General features: G+C 45.7%; 1 protein-coding gene across 7 annotated transcripts in view; it reads left to right on the plus strand.

Annotated features, from left to right (window-relative positions):
* Positions 1–17,457, plus strand: part of PAK5 (p21 (RAC1) activated kinase 5) — a 162,736-nt gene that overhangs the window by 127,744 nt on the left and 17,535 nt on the right. For all 7 annotated transcript variants that reach the window (XM_042049298.1, XM_042049299.1, XM_042049303.1 and 4 more), the window contains one exon: positions 16,000–16,797. In XM_042049298.1, the coding sequence (XP_041905232.1) occupies positions 16,000–16,797 (798 nt within the window). The remainder of the gene's footprint in view (positions 1–15,999; positions 16,798–17,457) is intronic.

Consider the following 17,457-nt stretch of genomic DNA (forward strand, 5'->3'; position numbering starts at 1 on the left):
GCTGGGACCTCCACATGACCTTCTCCCCTGAGCACACTGCAGTAAATCCAGCCATGCTCATGTGGTGGAGTTTCACTTTCCCTGAATTTTCTCCCCCATTTCCTTCCCTTGAAACACAGGTTTAAGGGGATGAGGGCTCTCGCTGCCCCGTGGTGTCTGCCATGCTCTGAGATGAGCACTAGCACAGAGGGGTGATGCAGAGTGTTCAGCAAAGGCAGAGCGAGATCCTCAGCTTGACATCGATGCTGTATTGTCAGGAAAATGGCAGGAGCCTCTTCTGTGCCCTGGGGGCTGGGCTGCCTTCAGAGCAGAGGAAACATTGTCCTTTCCATCCCTTCACCAAAGTGCTCTTGGATGCCCCATGTCTGAGCTGAGGTGCACATTAATTTGAGATGCACACTGACTGTGCCATTAACCCATGGCAGATCATTTACCTGGTGTCCTGCAATACACGGGTGTTGCAGAGCTGACAATTTCTGTAGGGGACAGACCACAGGGTTGCCAGCTTTTCTCCCAGCCGTTCACCCTCATATCTCAGTGGTCTACATGTTTTGTCTTAAAATTTTAGCTTTTCTCATTTTTGCCTCAAGCCTTGACCTCGATCCTGGTGAGTCAGCTTTAATTTTTAAAACTTTTCAAAGTTTCTACTGATACATTTTAGCCTCTCTCCTACAGAGAGAAACAAACAATCAGAAAATGAGTTACTGGTTGTGGCCCTTTCAATAGCTCTGACATGAAAATCAAAGCTTTTGTTTACTCTTCATGAAGACAGAAGAAAAAAAGCAAGTATTTCTCTTCCCCATCTTGTTTGGCCTCTTAAATTTTCCCAACAATGACATTCAAGCCTGGTTTATGGCGTAATTTTTTTCCTACATTTACATGCTTCCTTGCTTGGATGGAGGGTACTGTGCACAGTGATGCTGAGGGGTCAAAGACCTCAGGGAGGAGATGAACGAGGGTCCTTGTCTGGACTTGAGCAGTCAAAAACAACCAGATTTCATTAGAAAATCCCCAGCCCTCTCCTCCCATGTGGAATTGCCGTACCAGGAAACAGGGAATAAAGAGCTGTTCAAAGGCTTTGCCCGCTGCATGGGGGCACATGGACAAAGCAGTGTTGTCCTGACCTATCTTCCTCACCCTCCCAAATTCTTACTTCTCCTTCTTGATAGCATCTGCCAGGACAGGACCTGGAAGGCTGCTGACATCTCGTGGGCCTTCCTTGTAACCACATCATGTAAAGTCACTCTTGGTTCTTAATTCCATACTTTGCAATGGCACATTTGGTCTGGTGCTTGCTCAGTTGGGAGAGGGTGGAGGGGCTGTCTCTAGAAAGGAGGAGCCAGCAGCTTGCAGCATAGCACGTTCTGGGTGGAAGGAGTGTGGTTGAGCAGCAGGACAGCAGCTGGGGGGACTGTGGGATGTCAGCCTTTGGAAAGGAGAGGGCAGAATTTTATGGACAATGCCCTTTAGCCTGATTGGACTTCGATGTTAGCCCTACTCTGGGCAGGAGGGTGCACTGGAGGCAGAAGTCCCTTCCAGCCAACATTCTCCTGTGATTATCTTCATCTGCAAGTGATCGTCGTCAGATTTGCAATTGTCCTGTAAGGCAGCCCCACTTGCAGTTTATTTGATCACTGAACAGGAATGCATTTGCTGCTACGTGCTCCTGGAATAAAATACTGCTCCACATTTAAGTGGAAGCTTTCCTTTCAAAGGGATAATGCTTCACCCTTGAGTGCCATTTGTTTTATGTGTCTATAAGTGACAAGGCTACTTCAGTTTCCTCTGTTCCACCCTGTACAGATATAATACAAATATGCCATCTAGTGTCCATCAATGTGTCTAACGGTGTGAGAAGAGCCAAGTTACCAAATAATTCTGTGTAATCTTGCAGGACATGAATCACTGTACAAATAGAAATGAGCCACAGTATGAATTAGTGCAAGAAGTACACAGCTCAGAAGTTTTTTAGAATCATATCACTAGGTTAATATGTTCTCATATGTTCTACATTGTACAGAGGAAACTTCGGGCTTACTTCGGATTGTCTGATTTCAGAAAATTATAGGGTTTATGTAAGTCCTTTAGAAGAATACTTTTGTTGCCTGTGAAATTGATTTCAGCAATAGAGTCAGTGTTTAAAAGTCATTTGGACAATGCCCTCAATAACATGCTTTTAAATTGGTCAGCCCTGAATTGGTCAGGCAGTTGGACTGAGTGATTGTTGTAGCTCCCTTCCAACTGAAATAGTCCATTCCATTCCATTCCATTCCATTCTAAAGGAAGCGCCTCCCCCATGATGCTTTAACTGATACATTCTCAGTTCTTCTTTATAGTTTTGAGTTTCTGGCTTTCTGAACAACAGAGTTCCTGATCAGCAGCTCTTTCGCTTTCATTCAGTTGTGTTCCATGCTGTTGAAACATTTCATCCAGCCTGATTTTGACATTGTTTTTCTAGAGCCTCGTTTGGAGAATCAAAACCAGCATCATCATAATTTCAGACTGACTCAAAACACAGGATATTCCTCAGTTTTTCAGTTCAACTAATGAACCAGAAAATGAATTATTCACATACCTTTTTTGACCAAGATACTAGTTCTTCATGACAAGCCCCCAGGTTCAGCCAGGTACGTTTGGAGTCTGTCTGCAGCTGGACTATGGACACCAACACCGGGGTTTACAAGCAGGGCCTGGCTATCCTAGAGAGAAACACTGAGGTTGCCAGTAAAAAACCCTCTCCTAGAAGACAGAGTAAATATTGTAAGTGGCAAAAATAAGGTTTTTCACATTCCATCTTACTACTGTCCTTTAAATGTGCTCAGATGAAGCAGGAACAATGCCTGCAGGAATGTGGTTTTCAGAGGTGGTAGCTGTAGCTGACAGTGGGTGTGGGACTCCACTTTGCTCTGCTCTGGACTGTGAAGACAAGTTCAGCACTGCACTAAAGCCTTTAATCCATTGTTCTGCCCCTCTGCCTTGGAGGAGTGACAATTGGTTGCCTGCTGATCATGTCCCTCATTTGAAAGGTCCCTGACATCCCCAGAAGAACTTGTGCTGCCAATACTCTCCTCCTGCAGGCGCTTGGAGGCAGGCTCACACCTACACCTGCACAGTCCCTCTGAGCTCACTGAGTGCTTCCCTGAGTCTTGGAGTTTGCTGTCTGCAGTGAGGAGATCCAAGGAAGTTCTTCAGAAATCCTTTATTATCTTAGCAACCTTTGCCCATACAACAGTCCTGATTTGAATTGGTCCGCTCACATGACAAAGGAGTTACTTTACCTGGGTCTGCAGCAGTCACAGACAATAATACAGATCATTATTGATTGCAGACTTCTGTGGGTAAAAATTGTCTCCAATATAATTAGTAAAAGAATGTTCTTAAATGCATCAGCACTGAGATTTTAAGTAATGTTTAGTGTTGGAGGAATCTTGCAAGGGCAAGGTTATGTGGGTGAGCAGAACTTTGCAGTGCACTAAATAAAGATCGAAAGTAAACTTGGAGTTCACAGTCTACAGCTGCTGAAGCAGGGCAGCCTCCTTTAGAGCTCAAAACCCACGTTAACCTATTGGTCTGTGCATTAAAGGTTCAAACTCTTGTGTCAGCATTTCAGAAACTGAATCTGCTCTCCTCTGGGAACACCAGACTGGGAATACTCTCCAGGTAGCATTTTATAACCTGGAACAAGCCAGGAGTTAGATCCTGAGCAAGGACACTCATAATCACGTTCTTTTTTTAACATGGAAGTTGGTCCCTGAAGACAAATCTATAGGACACTGTTCCAGTAACTCCTCTGGCTGGCTTGCCTGTCCTGAAAAATGAGCCATGCTCCCAGATTGTTGCCTGGAGGTGGAGGCCTCCATCACTGCTGATGTGGTTATGGTTTGTAGCTCCTTCTCATTTGTTCAGCCCAGCATTTTACTCCAAAGCCTTCCCTGCACTGACCATACTCTCCCTGGGGCCAGGGGCAGGGCCTGGGCCTGGGAAGGACCAGGCAGGTGGAGGTGATGCTTCGGGGTCCTCCTGGAACCTGTTCCATGGCCATGGTCCCCCAGAGCAAAGCATGAAAGACAAACAGGGAAGTGAAGCAGTAAATGCTTTCCCCAGTGAATGTTTGGGAAGGCTGGGTGTGTTTTACCAAGATCAGTCACACAGTCCAGCGAGCTCCCGCTTGGCTCAGCTGAGAAAGCCAAAATGGAGTAAAGTACGCTGGGAGATACCTTGTTTCCAGGGATTGGCCGAGCCTCCAGTGGGGCTGCTGAAGTCCCTCAATCGAAAGCTGAGGTAGAAAACTCTCTGCTCGTTTCATCGGTGGTCGGCCGTGGCAAACACTAGGTGGCAGCAGGGAATCTCTGGAAGTCCGTATCCATGCGTGTCGTAGGCGGACCCTGACAGCTGAAGTAATGAGAAATCTGCTTGGCCATCCTGATGGCTTTTGCTTAAGGCACATGCTTTAGTCCACGTAGTAACAGGTCTGTGGAGGGGATTTCCACATAAAATTGGTCCTGCAGCATCTGCAGTCCACATCTGCTTGCTTCCTTCCTGGAAGGTGCTTGCTCCTTCCATTTCATTCATCCATGCAGTGACAGCAGTTGTTCAGTCACTGCACATTCTGCACAGCTCAGTGAGATATTTGTCCCTAGGTCTGCTGATGAACTTGGTTTGAGCCACTGTAGTCCAGAACAGAAGCCAGACAGGTTACAGTCCCATTAAACTGTGTTCTGTATAACAGAAATCTTTAAGGTCCCCACACCATTCTGTGATTCTATAATTATAACCAAACAGCCACATTTATTCAATCCCAGCAGTTCAGTTCAACCGTCATAGAATCAGAGGGAAAAAAAATGTTGCCAAGCAGCTCACTTACCTGTGGAGCCAAAGCTCCAGGTGTAAATGTGCTTTTTTCTATCTCCTGCTCTGACATGATTAGATCTGGGCTTTGGTGCCTCTCTTAAGAATTTGAAAGTGCTTTGCTGAGCTTTCTTTCTTGTCTTCCCCTTCATGCAGGACCCAATTACACCAGACAAGTGCTATGTATTACCAGGGAACAGCACTGACTTACCTGCAGAGACTTTTAAATGCCTTTTCTGTTGTCTGTGGGATGAACTGTGTGGGCCAGCAGAAAAAAAAGGGCATTTCAGATAGAGATCTCTGGAGAGAGAAAAGTGAACGAAAGGGAAGTATTTAGGGTGAGCATTTCTGCTTTTTAATTGCTGAGATCCAACAGATGTTAGTAGTTAACTATCAGGATCACACAGTTAAAAGGATAGCATGAGACTGTGAATTTTACTGAATTTTACAGTTTTGTAGTCTGGGCAGAACAGTAATTGGTATCTGTGTCCTAGATTGCATTTAATGATTCTCACTGAGCACAGTGCAATTGAAGATCCTTAGTGCTAAGGCTTATGCTTCCATATGAAGTAGCATTTTCCAGGAGTGTTGGCATATATAGGTGTAGAAATCTAGTTTAAACACCGTGGTTTTAATGAACTGCCCTGGGAAAATGCTCTGGAGCAGGAGATGAGGTCTGACTCCATCCCACACCCCAGGCCAGGGGAAGCAGCCCTGTTTCTCTCTTATTAGCAGCATCTGTACTGCCCTTTTCCTTCTCCCTGACTTCCCATGCTGTCTGGCGGGGTTGGAGGGGGGAGGGAGCCACTCTGTGTCAGGCAGATTAATTTATTAAGCGTGTCAGGACCAATCTGCCGCCGAGGACAGAGTGCACTTGGTGGCGACGCAGCCCAGCAAATCGAATCAAATCGAGATTAGCCTAGAAATGTTTGAGCAGTTTCTTGTACATGAGAGATTGTCATGCTGGGCTGGGCTTCACCTCTGCTGCAGAGCATCTTCTGAAATCTCCTGCCTCGCTTTGTTCCCATCAAGAAGGTGTTTGATTTGCACTTCTCTTTTACAAGAGGGAATAATTAAAATGTCAGCTGAGGAAGCTCCTCGCGTCTTTTGTCTCACCTGCCTTGTAAATTTGACCTACTCATTAGATTTCTGCACAGGAGCACTTTTTGCTTCATGTCCATGGTTGCAGGTGAAAACCACTCAGTGGGAGTCAGTCCTACTTCCTTAGAACATTCCTATGGCTGCATTTCCCATCTGATAGTGTCCTTGAAAAGGAAGAGTAATATATTTCCTTGAAGGAAAGAATGCTGCAATTTACAATGCAGATGAAATTATTTTGTGTTTTTATTTTGCCAGTACAAATCCCTGGATTCCCTGAAATTAAGGAGTGAGCTTTCAGGAGAGGATGAAGAAGTCCAAAGTAGTCAGAGAGAGCAGCCAGATTAAAATTGCCCCTTGCATGTGTGTGGCCAGGAATGCACAATTTTAGTGCGTTAGGAAGAACCTTGAAACTTTCTGACTGTTTTAAGGCCATGGGACTGAGGCATTTTTTGGCACTGTACCTTGGTAGTGCCTTCCCTGCCAACATGGGCAGTGCTCTGCACACATGATCCTGCCCTTCCTCGGGGTGTTAATCCCAAATTCTCTGGGCTGAGATTGCAGGGACTGTCCCAGCCACGAGCAGGGCTTGTGGGCAGCGAGCCCCATCGATTTGCAGTGCTGGGGACTGAGGCACTCAGCTCTCACCAACATCTTCCACTCTCTTCCTCTGCCTGATGATTTATGGAGTGGGAAAGTAATTCACAACCCTCTGCCATGGCTTGCAGAACACCAGGAGCTCCTCGAGCCGGCCCCACACACGCAGAAACAGAAATGTTAACTGTCTTCAAGCATCTGCTGTATATAAAGCTTCCTTTGCTGTGGCGGATTGCAGCCAAAACTAATACAGTTCAAATTGTTTCTTCTAAATTAACAGACTGTCAAAATCCTCATTTTAATTAAAAGCAGGAGATGACCGTGACCACAGCGGAGTGACCCAAGAGCCTCTGCCCTCCTGAGCAAGTGCCCCACTGTCAGAGCTGTCAGATGAAGGCAATTACTTCCCGAGCATAGAATTTTATCACACTGGAATTGACTTAAATATTTCAGAAAGATCAATCAAACTGCAGCCACAAAAATCTTTCACTGAGGAAAAAAAGCACCGGGATCATTAATTGGGTTAATGCTCCATCAACCTTGCATTTGTTAATGGGCATGTTTAGGGCACGAGGGGAACCTCATGCAGGGAAATTTCATCCGAGCTACAAAGACGGTTTATGCTGCAGTGCGACTTTGTGAGTTACAGGCTGTCCCTCTCCTGAGCTTTTTTTAATTGGTGCTGCTGGTCAAGAGCAGACTGCATTCCCCGTGTGCAGTGCCCTGTGCCACGGTGGTCATTATGGTAAATGTACAGCTGAGCAGGACTGCGAGGTGGGGCACTGGGTTTCACACCACCCACCCTACAGCAGGGCTCCTCTCCCCATAAAAATCCCACCCCGGCCCTTTTGTGGCCCGTAGAATAAAATCTGTGATAGAGGTTTGGTTGTAGAAAGGCTTCTTCTAAATGCCTGTCAGCCCTGGGAAGACTCACATGGTGTTGTGCCCCACCAGTTCCCAGCAGCAATCGTGTAGGTGTAAAATGCTGACTCTGTGCCCTAAAAACAGTGGCAGTGGGTGTCTCAGTGTCAGCACCGTGTGGGAGACCCACGGCTCCTCTGGAGTGAAGCAGTGTGTTATCAAAGTTGAAGTATTTGGGGAGCAGGTGGTGAAGTGTTGTTTAATTCTTGCAATTCCTCATGCATTTGTTGAGAAAAGTGGGGTTTTGTTTTCCTCACATCACCGCCACGTAAAACCCCCCCAAAATAACAGTCTAGGCTGCAGATATTAGATGTAAGGATGACTGGCTGATACACATTAAGGTTGATGATGATTGTGATGTGGCTGCAGAGAACTCTGCACCCATTTGGGGTAGCCCCAGGCCCCCATAGGCCCCTCTTGCTGTCCCACCTCCCTGCAGTTTCCCTGGGGAGTGCTTGCACCAAGTTCAGATGGGCAGCAGAGTCCGCTCATGCCTGGTTTAAGACACATTTTTGCGATGCGTTTTCCTTTGAAAGTGGCGATGCCAGAACTGAAAGAGGCATCAGGATTGCCACCAGCCCTTGCTTTGTCTCCTGTTGTCTGCATTGTGGCTGAGGATGAGCAGCTGTAGTACAGAAGGCATTATTCTTTCCCTAAGTGCACCAGTAACTGAGGCACAAACCAGTTCCCAGGCCCAGATCTCAGAGGTGCCAGAGAGACTGGAGCCTCAGTGCTTTATATGAGCTGCCCGTAGTTCTGTTATTTTTATTTGGACAAAACCCTGTTTAAGTCACGCACAGCCCTGCCTGTGGCAAAGTTTGGTCCTGGACCTGTGACCTGTCATGAGCTTCCAGTCTGCTCCTGTCTTGGTGTTACAAAACTAAAAGTGGCGTTGTGTTTCTTGGAGGGAGGGATTTCTGTCATCTTCCCCAAATGTCCCCAACTTTGCTTTGTGTTTTTTAGCTGGCTCTGGAGTCAGCCCAGTTGGAAAGCTGCTGCTTTGTTGGTGTTTTCTTGGTGCAGCTGTTGGTGCTGCTGCTGCAGTTTCCCCCATCACTGCCATGGGATCCTGTGTGGTGCAGAAACCGCACCAGCAGTTTCTGACCACAGCTGTACCGCAGTAAATCTTACTGAATTTGCTTTGCAACTTCCTTGAGAAAAAAAATCCCAAAACAATTCCTCTAACACAGAGGCACTGACAGATGACATGGCTTTGAAAGGGAGAGAACCTGGTCCTGCTGATTGATCAGGCTTCCCAGGTCACTGATCTTTGTCTTTTCCTGCCAGAAAATGTTGATTTGACAAAACAGGAAAATTTTACATTGATGACCAGATTTTTTCCAGAATTTGGACAAAACAATCTTGCAATCTTTGGTATGGTTTGATACAGCTTTTTAGTTTAGTGGGTCCTCTCTGTGCACTGTTGTGCTGAAAACATTGCCACCAGCCTTATGAAAATGCAGCATTACTAAGAGGGCAGTTAACATTCCTGTGGCTAATATTTTTGAGGAATTTAATTTTGTGAGACATTTTGCTTTTCCTTTCCATCTTTGGATAAAAGAAAATTTTGAAGGGTCCCAAGTCCTATGAAAGAGAAATTGTTTGGTTTGAGATCTCTCCTCTCCTCTCCCTGAAGTGCTGTTTAACCCATCAGTAATAAATACACTTTCTCTTTCAAACTAAAGCTTGTAAGTCACATTTCACTCATTTGTTGTGTGTCTGAGAGATCTGTGTATGTATTACATATAAAATTGCACAGATCAGATGTGGTTTAAGTAGGCCTAGAGTAATTATTTTTAACTATTAATGTTCTCTAATAGCATTTCAAGTTACATATAACAAGCATTTTGTGTATTTAAAAAAAAAAAGGAAAAGTTACTAGAATGCAGATATTTCAGTGATATTTTAAAACTAAATGTTTTGTTAAAGTTGCTGTATTTTAAAATGTCAAAAGAATTACCGGTGAATGTGATTATAATGAAACGTTACTCTTGTTGGTATGGAAACCAACTTTAAAAACTGCTGTGCGGGGTGAGAAATTACATGGTGCCGTTTTGGTGAGCCCTTTTTTATAGTGTTCCATTATTTTGCTTTTGAAGAATTTTAAACAGCTGGCACTAGTGTTGTTAAGCATATTAGACTGCTCTGAAGCTGTACCTTTGTTTTGATCCAGTGATTTGGAGTCAGCTCTGGCGACGTGCACGTCCCAGACATGGCACATCCTGCAGCCCCCGTGGGCTCCTGTCTGGGGGCTTCTGCCCTCCCAAAGGCTGACTTGGCTGGGTTTTACTTTGGGGGTTTGCATTTCTCTTTAATATCTCCTGTGCAGGGGAAAGGTCCTGTCTAAGAGCTGTCCCAAACTGGGATTTACGGATCTCCCAGAAAGGGATTAGAGCAATTCATGGGACAGGGCTGTGGCTCATGTGCTTTGACAGTTCCCAGCAAGGGGCAGGTGACACCATCTCCCACTCCTGCTTTGGGCAGGACTCTGTGGTGTAAAGTGCATGTTTGGTCCAGGGAGGAGAGACCCAAAACCCTGGCCCAGCTGAGTCATCCAACACCACTACAATCTGCAGAATGCCTTCCCCAAGGAAGGACCTGTGGGATACCAAAACTATTACTTTTTTCTAATATTGTTTTTATGGGGAGAATGAGAATTTATAGCATTGGGAAGGAATTCGTAACAGAAGTGATATAAACTCTGAGGCTTCCAGGTGTAAACCAAGCTCTAAATTACAGGCTTCAGGAAGGGATGTTCTGACACACTTTCCTGTCTGTTGTGTATTCCTTGTGACTAACTCTGAGTAATAGCTGTTTTGTAGACAGGCTGTAGATCAAAACTGGAGCAGATGCCACAGGACACTACTGGAGGATGCAGAGTGATAAATTACCTCTTACCCCATCCAGCATCATTTCTCACTATGTATCTGATGAGTTGCTGTCGAAAAGGATTGTTTCCAGGTTAATCTGTATGGCACAAGTGCTGTAAACTTCTCACTTAAGGGAAAGAGGGGATGGAGGTATAGAAATTTTTTTCAGTCCTTTCTCATGAAGCTTCTCCATTCAGATGTAATTAAGAACTCATTATGAGTTCTGAGGAATGTGGAAGGATTGGGAGGATAACTCTGACACTGTCATTTGGAAAAGCAACTCAGAGGTTTGAACTTGTTCTCAAGTGAGTATTCCACAGGGAAAAGCCTTAAGTGCCCAGTGGAGCTGCTTACCTGAGAGAAGCAGTCCCGGCTCCTGGCTGAGCTCTCCAGGCACTGGGCCTTCAGCTGCCATCCTTTTTCCTCCCTGGCACCACTTTTACTTCTCCATGTACAGTCAGCCATTGGAGACGTGGGCAGGTCTTTTTATCTCACCTCCCACCTTCCCCCCTGAGCCTGGTCCTGGTGTCAGCCCTCAGGATGGCACCTCAGGCTTAAACTGAGCCTCACACACAAGGGAAAGGATCCACCTCATGTTGGCCCTGGGCTGCTGGAAAAAGCAGGCATTTGCTGCATGCTTTTGTCTCTTTCCAGGAGTTTTAAAAGACTCCAGCTATTTTGGGGTCACAGAATCACAGAGTGGGTCTGTTTGGAAGGGACCACAGTGGGTCATCTGGTCCCACCTCCCTTCTCCAGCAGGGTTATCCCAGAGCACATGGCGCAGGATTTCAACCAGACACTTCTTGAGTATCTCCAGTGAGGGAGACTCCACAGCCTCTCTGGGGGGTGTACTCCATTGTGTGGGCACCTGCACAGCAAATTCTTCCTCCTCTAGGTACTTTTGCTTCTGGTAAGAGTAAAATGCAGACCCCTGACACCTTTGGCTGCAGCTGTAAAACTTTTACTTACAGGGAAGCCGGAGTTTCCTTCTGAAGTGATGACAAGGATCCCTTTTTCTCTCCAAGTGCCGTTCATATTTGTTTACACTGAGGAGTAAAATGTGGTGTCATGAACACAGCTTCAAATACTTTGAGTGTCTTGAAACACAAGAAAATAAATTACCAACACATCCATCACTTAGATTATTCTGACCATCTGTGCTTTATGCACCTTTTCTTAAGAAAAAAAATTGATTTTCAGCTGTGCATAGGCTGTGCTTTTAGTTCATGTATAATGCAAATGAGCGGAGAAGCTAGCTAGAGGCAAAATCAGAGTTTAGATTGGCTGTTTATAAGGGTGACCTTTCCCTAAAATTCCTTTTTTCTTTCACCCTGCACATCACAGAGATTTAAAATCCTCATTGACTCCTGAAAACACAGCTCCGGGAGGACAAAGGATGATATATTCTTAACGAGTGTGTAAAGTATAGTAGTTCTAAAGACAATAAATGCAAGGTCGCATTAGGGCAAAACAGTTAATTACCCACTTCATTATTGTCAAGGTTAATACAGTATTTGAGCGCAGGAGCTGTTTTTCATCTCCTCCTGGAAACAAGGCGAGACAGCCTTTCTCACAGACAGATCCATTATAGCTTATCACCGCAGGACAGGCCGCTGCAGAAGCGCCATGAAGGATGGCTACTGTCAGCAGGCTCCAGAGCCGGCGCCCAGCCTGTCCAGAGAGCGGTGGCAGTGAAATGGGAGCTGCAGCTCCAGCCTTAATTCACGGAGACTGCGCCCCATTGATTTAATGTACAAGGGGAACGGTAGCGTAAAATTCACCGGCACTCCTTCATCTGCGGGCCCATTGATCCCTCCTCAATTGCCCAAGGCGCTGGAAAACGTCCTTTAATAAACATGGAGTATCGACCAGCACCGAGGCCAGCTTGCCCTGGGGAGCCCTGTGGGAGCTGCGCCCGCGGAAGGGCTCGGTCCCGGTTTTCCATGCGTGCCGAGGTGTTGTACGGCTTTCCATTACATGATCTCAGTGGACAGAACAAAGGCCTCGGAAATCTTAGCCCATCAACCTTTGCAAAGAATACCTTGCTTTTATCTGCTTTGCCTGCAGCAGCTTTGAAAATTCCTTAAGTTTAAAAATATGGAGACCAGTCAGTGGTTAAAAAAAATTCAGAAAACAATCTCTGTAAATGTGTCTAGAGTACAGAGAGAGAGAGAATTCCCTCCTCCTCCTATGGAAGCACACTTTTTTCAGTTTGTAAAGCCTTTAAAATTAGACAAACTAGTCTAGTTCCTATGACACTAATGACCAGGATAACTGTGTTTATATCACTTTCCATGTAGCCTTTTTCTGTTACATTTTCTTTCAGGGTTTTTGTTTTGCTTTTTAAGTTAGAGCTCGAATTTCCCATCATTTGTGATTCCTCCCATTGTATTTCTGTCCCATGAAGTTTTCCCTCTGCTCACTGATACAGTGCCCAGTAACTGGAGTCCACAGTCCCAAACCAAGACCCCACATCGTAAGTCCAGCTTTTCCACTGAAGTCATTCCTTGGAATTGAATACCTGGGTACTCCCTGTGGGCCTGGCACTCACTCCCTGCAGGCTTTCAGGTTTGGGAATTTGGGCCATGGTTATGGCAGCTCCCAATCTCAGGCTTCTTTCTGCACATACTGTACTTCCCAGGAAAGCTGTGGGTGCTGGTGAGCCCCCAGCACACACTTTCTCTCTGGTAAATCACTTCAGGACAAGTTAACATGGTACATCATGTGTTTTATTCTTTATTTATAACATCTTGCTTGATTTTATTTTTTAATTTTGATGCTCTGCTCATCCTTACAGAGCAATTACTTCTATTACTTCTTCAGACCAATCCTTCTTTGGGATATTCATTTGTTCTTTCAGCCTGGTAAATGGTTCTGCCCACCAGGGAGTTACACAGTGTACTTCAGAATTGTGTATAAACATCTTAAGTTCTATCCAGATAGCAAAACACTTGACAATATGGAGTATTGCACAGGGTCTTGGTGGAACACTTCCCAAATTTTCTTCTCCAGGGACACTGCAGTTCTTTTGATAGGAATGGTGCTAGATGTTTCCTTGGAAAAGATCAAGCCTGGTGTAGGCTGTCTGATTTGGGCAGGGGGCATCTCACCAAATCTATGTCCTTCCATATAAGGGAAATGCAAAATTTTAAAACAAGCCAAAGCAAATAGAAATATTGTTGTTGTTATTAGCAATAAATAAGTGTCATAATTGCTAATAATTGTTATTCATCACAAAGCACTGACTATTCAGTGGAAAATGTGCCTCTGGAATAGGTAAGTTTTATCCTCCCTTTGTGCTGGCCATTTTCATTTTCTCATGGAAAAGAATCTGAAGCCAGTAGGAATTGCAGCCATCACACTTGCAAGTCACTGTTTGCCAGTGATCATCCTTAAAATGCTGGGATAAAAGAAAAGGGGTTTGGTTCTTAATCCCCTTAACTTCATCAGTCAGGATGAGACAGCACTGAGGTCCCAGAGCTATCCAAGACAGCTTCATCAGGCCGGGGCTTTGGTGGCAAATGCTTTTTTTGAAAAATCAGAATTTCCTGTAAGATCATTTTACTGTTAGTACTATTTTTACATCCTCATAATCAAAAAGGTTGCTCCCACGCATGCACCTGTCTGCAGAAAATCCCTGAACTGCAGGGATTTGTCACCAATGAATTCCCTAACATATAAACACTCAGCTGCATTCTTCTAAATCTTCCTTCTGAAGGTGTCTGAAAATCCTGGTTCCAGACAGCATGTGCCGGGAGGAGCAGAGAGACAACTCCTCTTGCCTGTAACAGAAGAGGCCGCTCTGCTCCAGGGGCTCCCTGTGACTCTGAGGCCCTTCTGTGCAGACCCAGCGTGGCTGCTCCAGGAAACCCCTCCTTTGTGAAGGCCAGTCCCGTGGGGAGTGTTAAATTGGCGTTTTCCTCCTCGGCAGGCATTTGCACAGGGGAGCAGGGTGGCAGTTGGGTATTTCAATCTTGTTTTCAATTATAAGCATTTCATTGTCGAATGTTGCTGGTTTATTATGTGATAATTAAATGTGAATGATCGCACAGTCATCCTGCCAAAGAGGCTGTAGCAGAATGAAACCAATTCCTCTTATCCTGCTGAATGGCTTTGGAGGCGAAAGGAGTGATCTATTTGCTGTCCCTTATTTTTGCTGTCGTATTGTTTCAGTACCACTGGCTTCAAAATAGCAAACTAGGCAAGTAATTACGGACATAAATCAGAGCAGGGAGCAGCGCGAAGTCAGGACTGCTTTGCTTTTCACCTGCTTTTTCTCAGCTGCCTTTTGCTGGGAGACAGAGAGGCACATTCCTGTTAATTTTGTGATATTACTAGTGATTAAATGCTTTTTTTGACGAAGTTTGAACCCCTGAGTGCTTTCAAGCAGGGGTTGAGCAGCCTCACCATGCTTGGAACAATACGAGTACAGGGCCAGTGACCGGCCTGGATCTGATATGCCGTGGTTGGTGTCCAGTATTCCACATTCAGCATCTGACATGCCTGGTTGGTTCCCAATACACCACGGTCAGTGTGCAGCACAGGCTGCAGCCCACAGAGGGAAATCTCCTTGGGGTGACCACAGTTACTCCGTTGAGAAGCTCAGTGAGTTAAGTAAGATGCAGCCAGAGATATTTAGCCAAAGTAAATCAGCAAAGCAAATGTGGTTTCAGTAGAGCCTGGCTGATTTATGGCCCTGGCCACCGATCTGTACATCTCATTCTCGTCGGGTGTTTGTAAACGTGAAGTGGTGCTCAATGGCAGTCCCCAGGTGAAAAATGGATGCAGCCACGTGTTACAGCCTTCAGGTGGTACTGGCTAAAAAAATAAAATCTTTCTTGAAGATTTCTGCTCACCTCCCATCCTACCAGGAGCACCGGTATTTTGCACAGAAGGGGATAGGGATGGGCAGGGGGATCTTTGGAAGGCTTTGCAATCGTGGGACACAAACAGGGCCAGCACTTGGCATCCCTGATGTGGGCGTCCCAGAGCCAGGGTTGTGCACTGTGGCTTGCTGGATGCTGTGTGTTGCAAGGAGATGGAGTTGAGTATTTTTCCCTCTTTCCTGAGTGTCTTTTACGCTAAGTTAACTAAGAGGCAATCCTCAGTGGGGATTCTGCTACTCAGGAACATACTGTTTTGTGAAAAAAAAAAAGAAAAAAAAAAAAAAATTCAGTGCCTACTTAACTGTGCACTTAACTTTTCATTCCAGCAGTTTGTTAAAATAACACATGGAAGTCACCACTGAGTGATTCTCCTTTAGCTTATCCATGCCCTGTAAATCAGATTCAGCCCACCAGTTTGGCTTGATGTAGACAACTGAATAACAACAAATAAAAAATAAGTAGTGGGTTTAAATGTCTCTGTTGTTGGCTGCTGAACACCCACCTCTGAAACTGGGCTTTTTGAGAGTGTCTTGGGGTTGCCTGTCAAATCCCAGCTTGCGATCTACACTGAATTTAAATGTTTCTTCATTTCTTCATGTCCTACTGTAAGTATTTATTGAGATTTTTTTTTTAGCAATGAGATACATGACTGAAGAACATAACACATTGCTACTGGTATTTCTGGCTGAATCACAGACTTTTTTCCTTTCTGGTGGTTTTTTTTGGTGAAATACTAAACAAAAATCAGTATTTAATCAAAGCAATGTTTTTATTCCCAGACTATTGTTCGAGGAAACAAGCCTCGAAAGGATACTTCAATCAACGGCCTGCTGGAGGAGTTTGACAATATCTCAGTGACACGATCCAATTCCTTGCGGAAGGAAAGTCCTCCCACCCACCACCAAGGAAATGCCAACCATGTGCCAAGGCACCAGGAGGAAAATGGCTACATCACGTTTTCCCAGTACTCCAGCGAGTCAGACACTACCACAGACTATGTCGTGGAGAAATATCGGGACAAGACTCTGTATGGGGAAGAGTTGGACAGGTACTACAAGGGGAGCTATGCCGCCAAGCAGAACGGGCACATGATGAAGGTGACGTCCCGGGACATCTATTACTCAGAAGTGACACCCCTGCAGTCAGACCTCTCCAGGTTCCTCCCGGATTACCATGCACACCTGGAGGCCAAGCCCAAACCGCTGGAATATGGCGGCCTAAAGCTGGAGTATCAGCGGATCCCCAGCGGATCCTCCCTGGACTACAGGGATTCCTTCCCTTACGCCCCGTCGCGAGCGTCAGTGCAGAGCGAGTGCCCCAAGGAGAGGCTGGAGTACGGTGACAGTGACTGGGGGCACAGCCTGGGCAAGGATGACTATGATAAGAGGCCTAAGTCATCCTATGTGGACCCTGCGAGCCCTCAGCCAGCCATGAGGCAGAGGTCCAGGTCAGGCTCCGGCCTGCAAGAGCCGGCCATGCCCTACGGAGCAAGCGCCTTCAAAGCACACCAGCAAGGACATTCCTACAGCTCCTACACCTACCCCCGCCTGTCCGAAACTGCAGCAGGCATTCCCAAGGTAACCTGACCTGCCTGGGGACAGTGCTGCCAGGGCAGGGATCAGCCTCTCCAGAAGGGGAGTGCGAAAAGTAAAAACTAAGGGCAAGGAGCCATGCTTGGGCACACGATGCCAAACATGGCTGGTCACATCCCCAAGAGTTGTGTGGCTGCTCCTTGGCAGGTGTGGAAACCCACCTGCTCTACTTGGGTGTATGAAAATGGATGTCAGGGACCAGGGGGTTTAAGTTACTAAAAGGCAGGTTTGGAGATGCCCATCTTCTGGGGATTTTATTTGAAATTCCCAACAAGCCCAAGTTCTTTGGCAGTTATTTGTATCCTCGGGGGTTGCTGTATGCCTGAGAAGATCTCAGCAGGAGGTGAGACGCTGGTCTGGTTTGTATATCAGATACTTCTGTGTTCAAATTGTTGTGCAAGGCTGAAACCTCTGTGCTTCAGTGTTTATATTGTATTTATGCCATTTTTATAGTACAAGGTTTATTAACTCTTCACTGCGAAGGAGAGTAGGGGCTTTACCCCTTTCTGCTTTGTTTTTAAGCACTGAAATTAAATCAAACCAGCTGATCTCACCCAAGGCATTTTAGATGTAGTTTAAAAAAAGGGTTGATGTGCTAGAAAGCTTTTTAGCCATGTTATCTAAAGGCAGCTCCTCTACACAAAT

The sequence above is a fragment of the Corvus kubaryi genome, unplaced genomic scaffold (genome assembly GCF_017639235.1).
Source record: "Corvus kubaryi isolate FWS band 111438036 unplaced genomic scaffold, C.kubaryi_AGA036_p1.0 70, whole genome shotgun sequence".
In the NCBI taxonomy this organism is placed as follows: domain Eukaryota; kingdom Metazoa; phylum Chordata; class Aves; order Passeriformes; family Corvidae; genus Corvus; species Corvus kubaryi.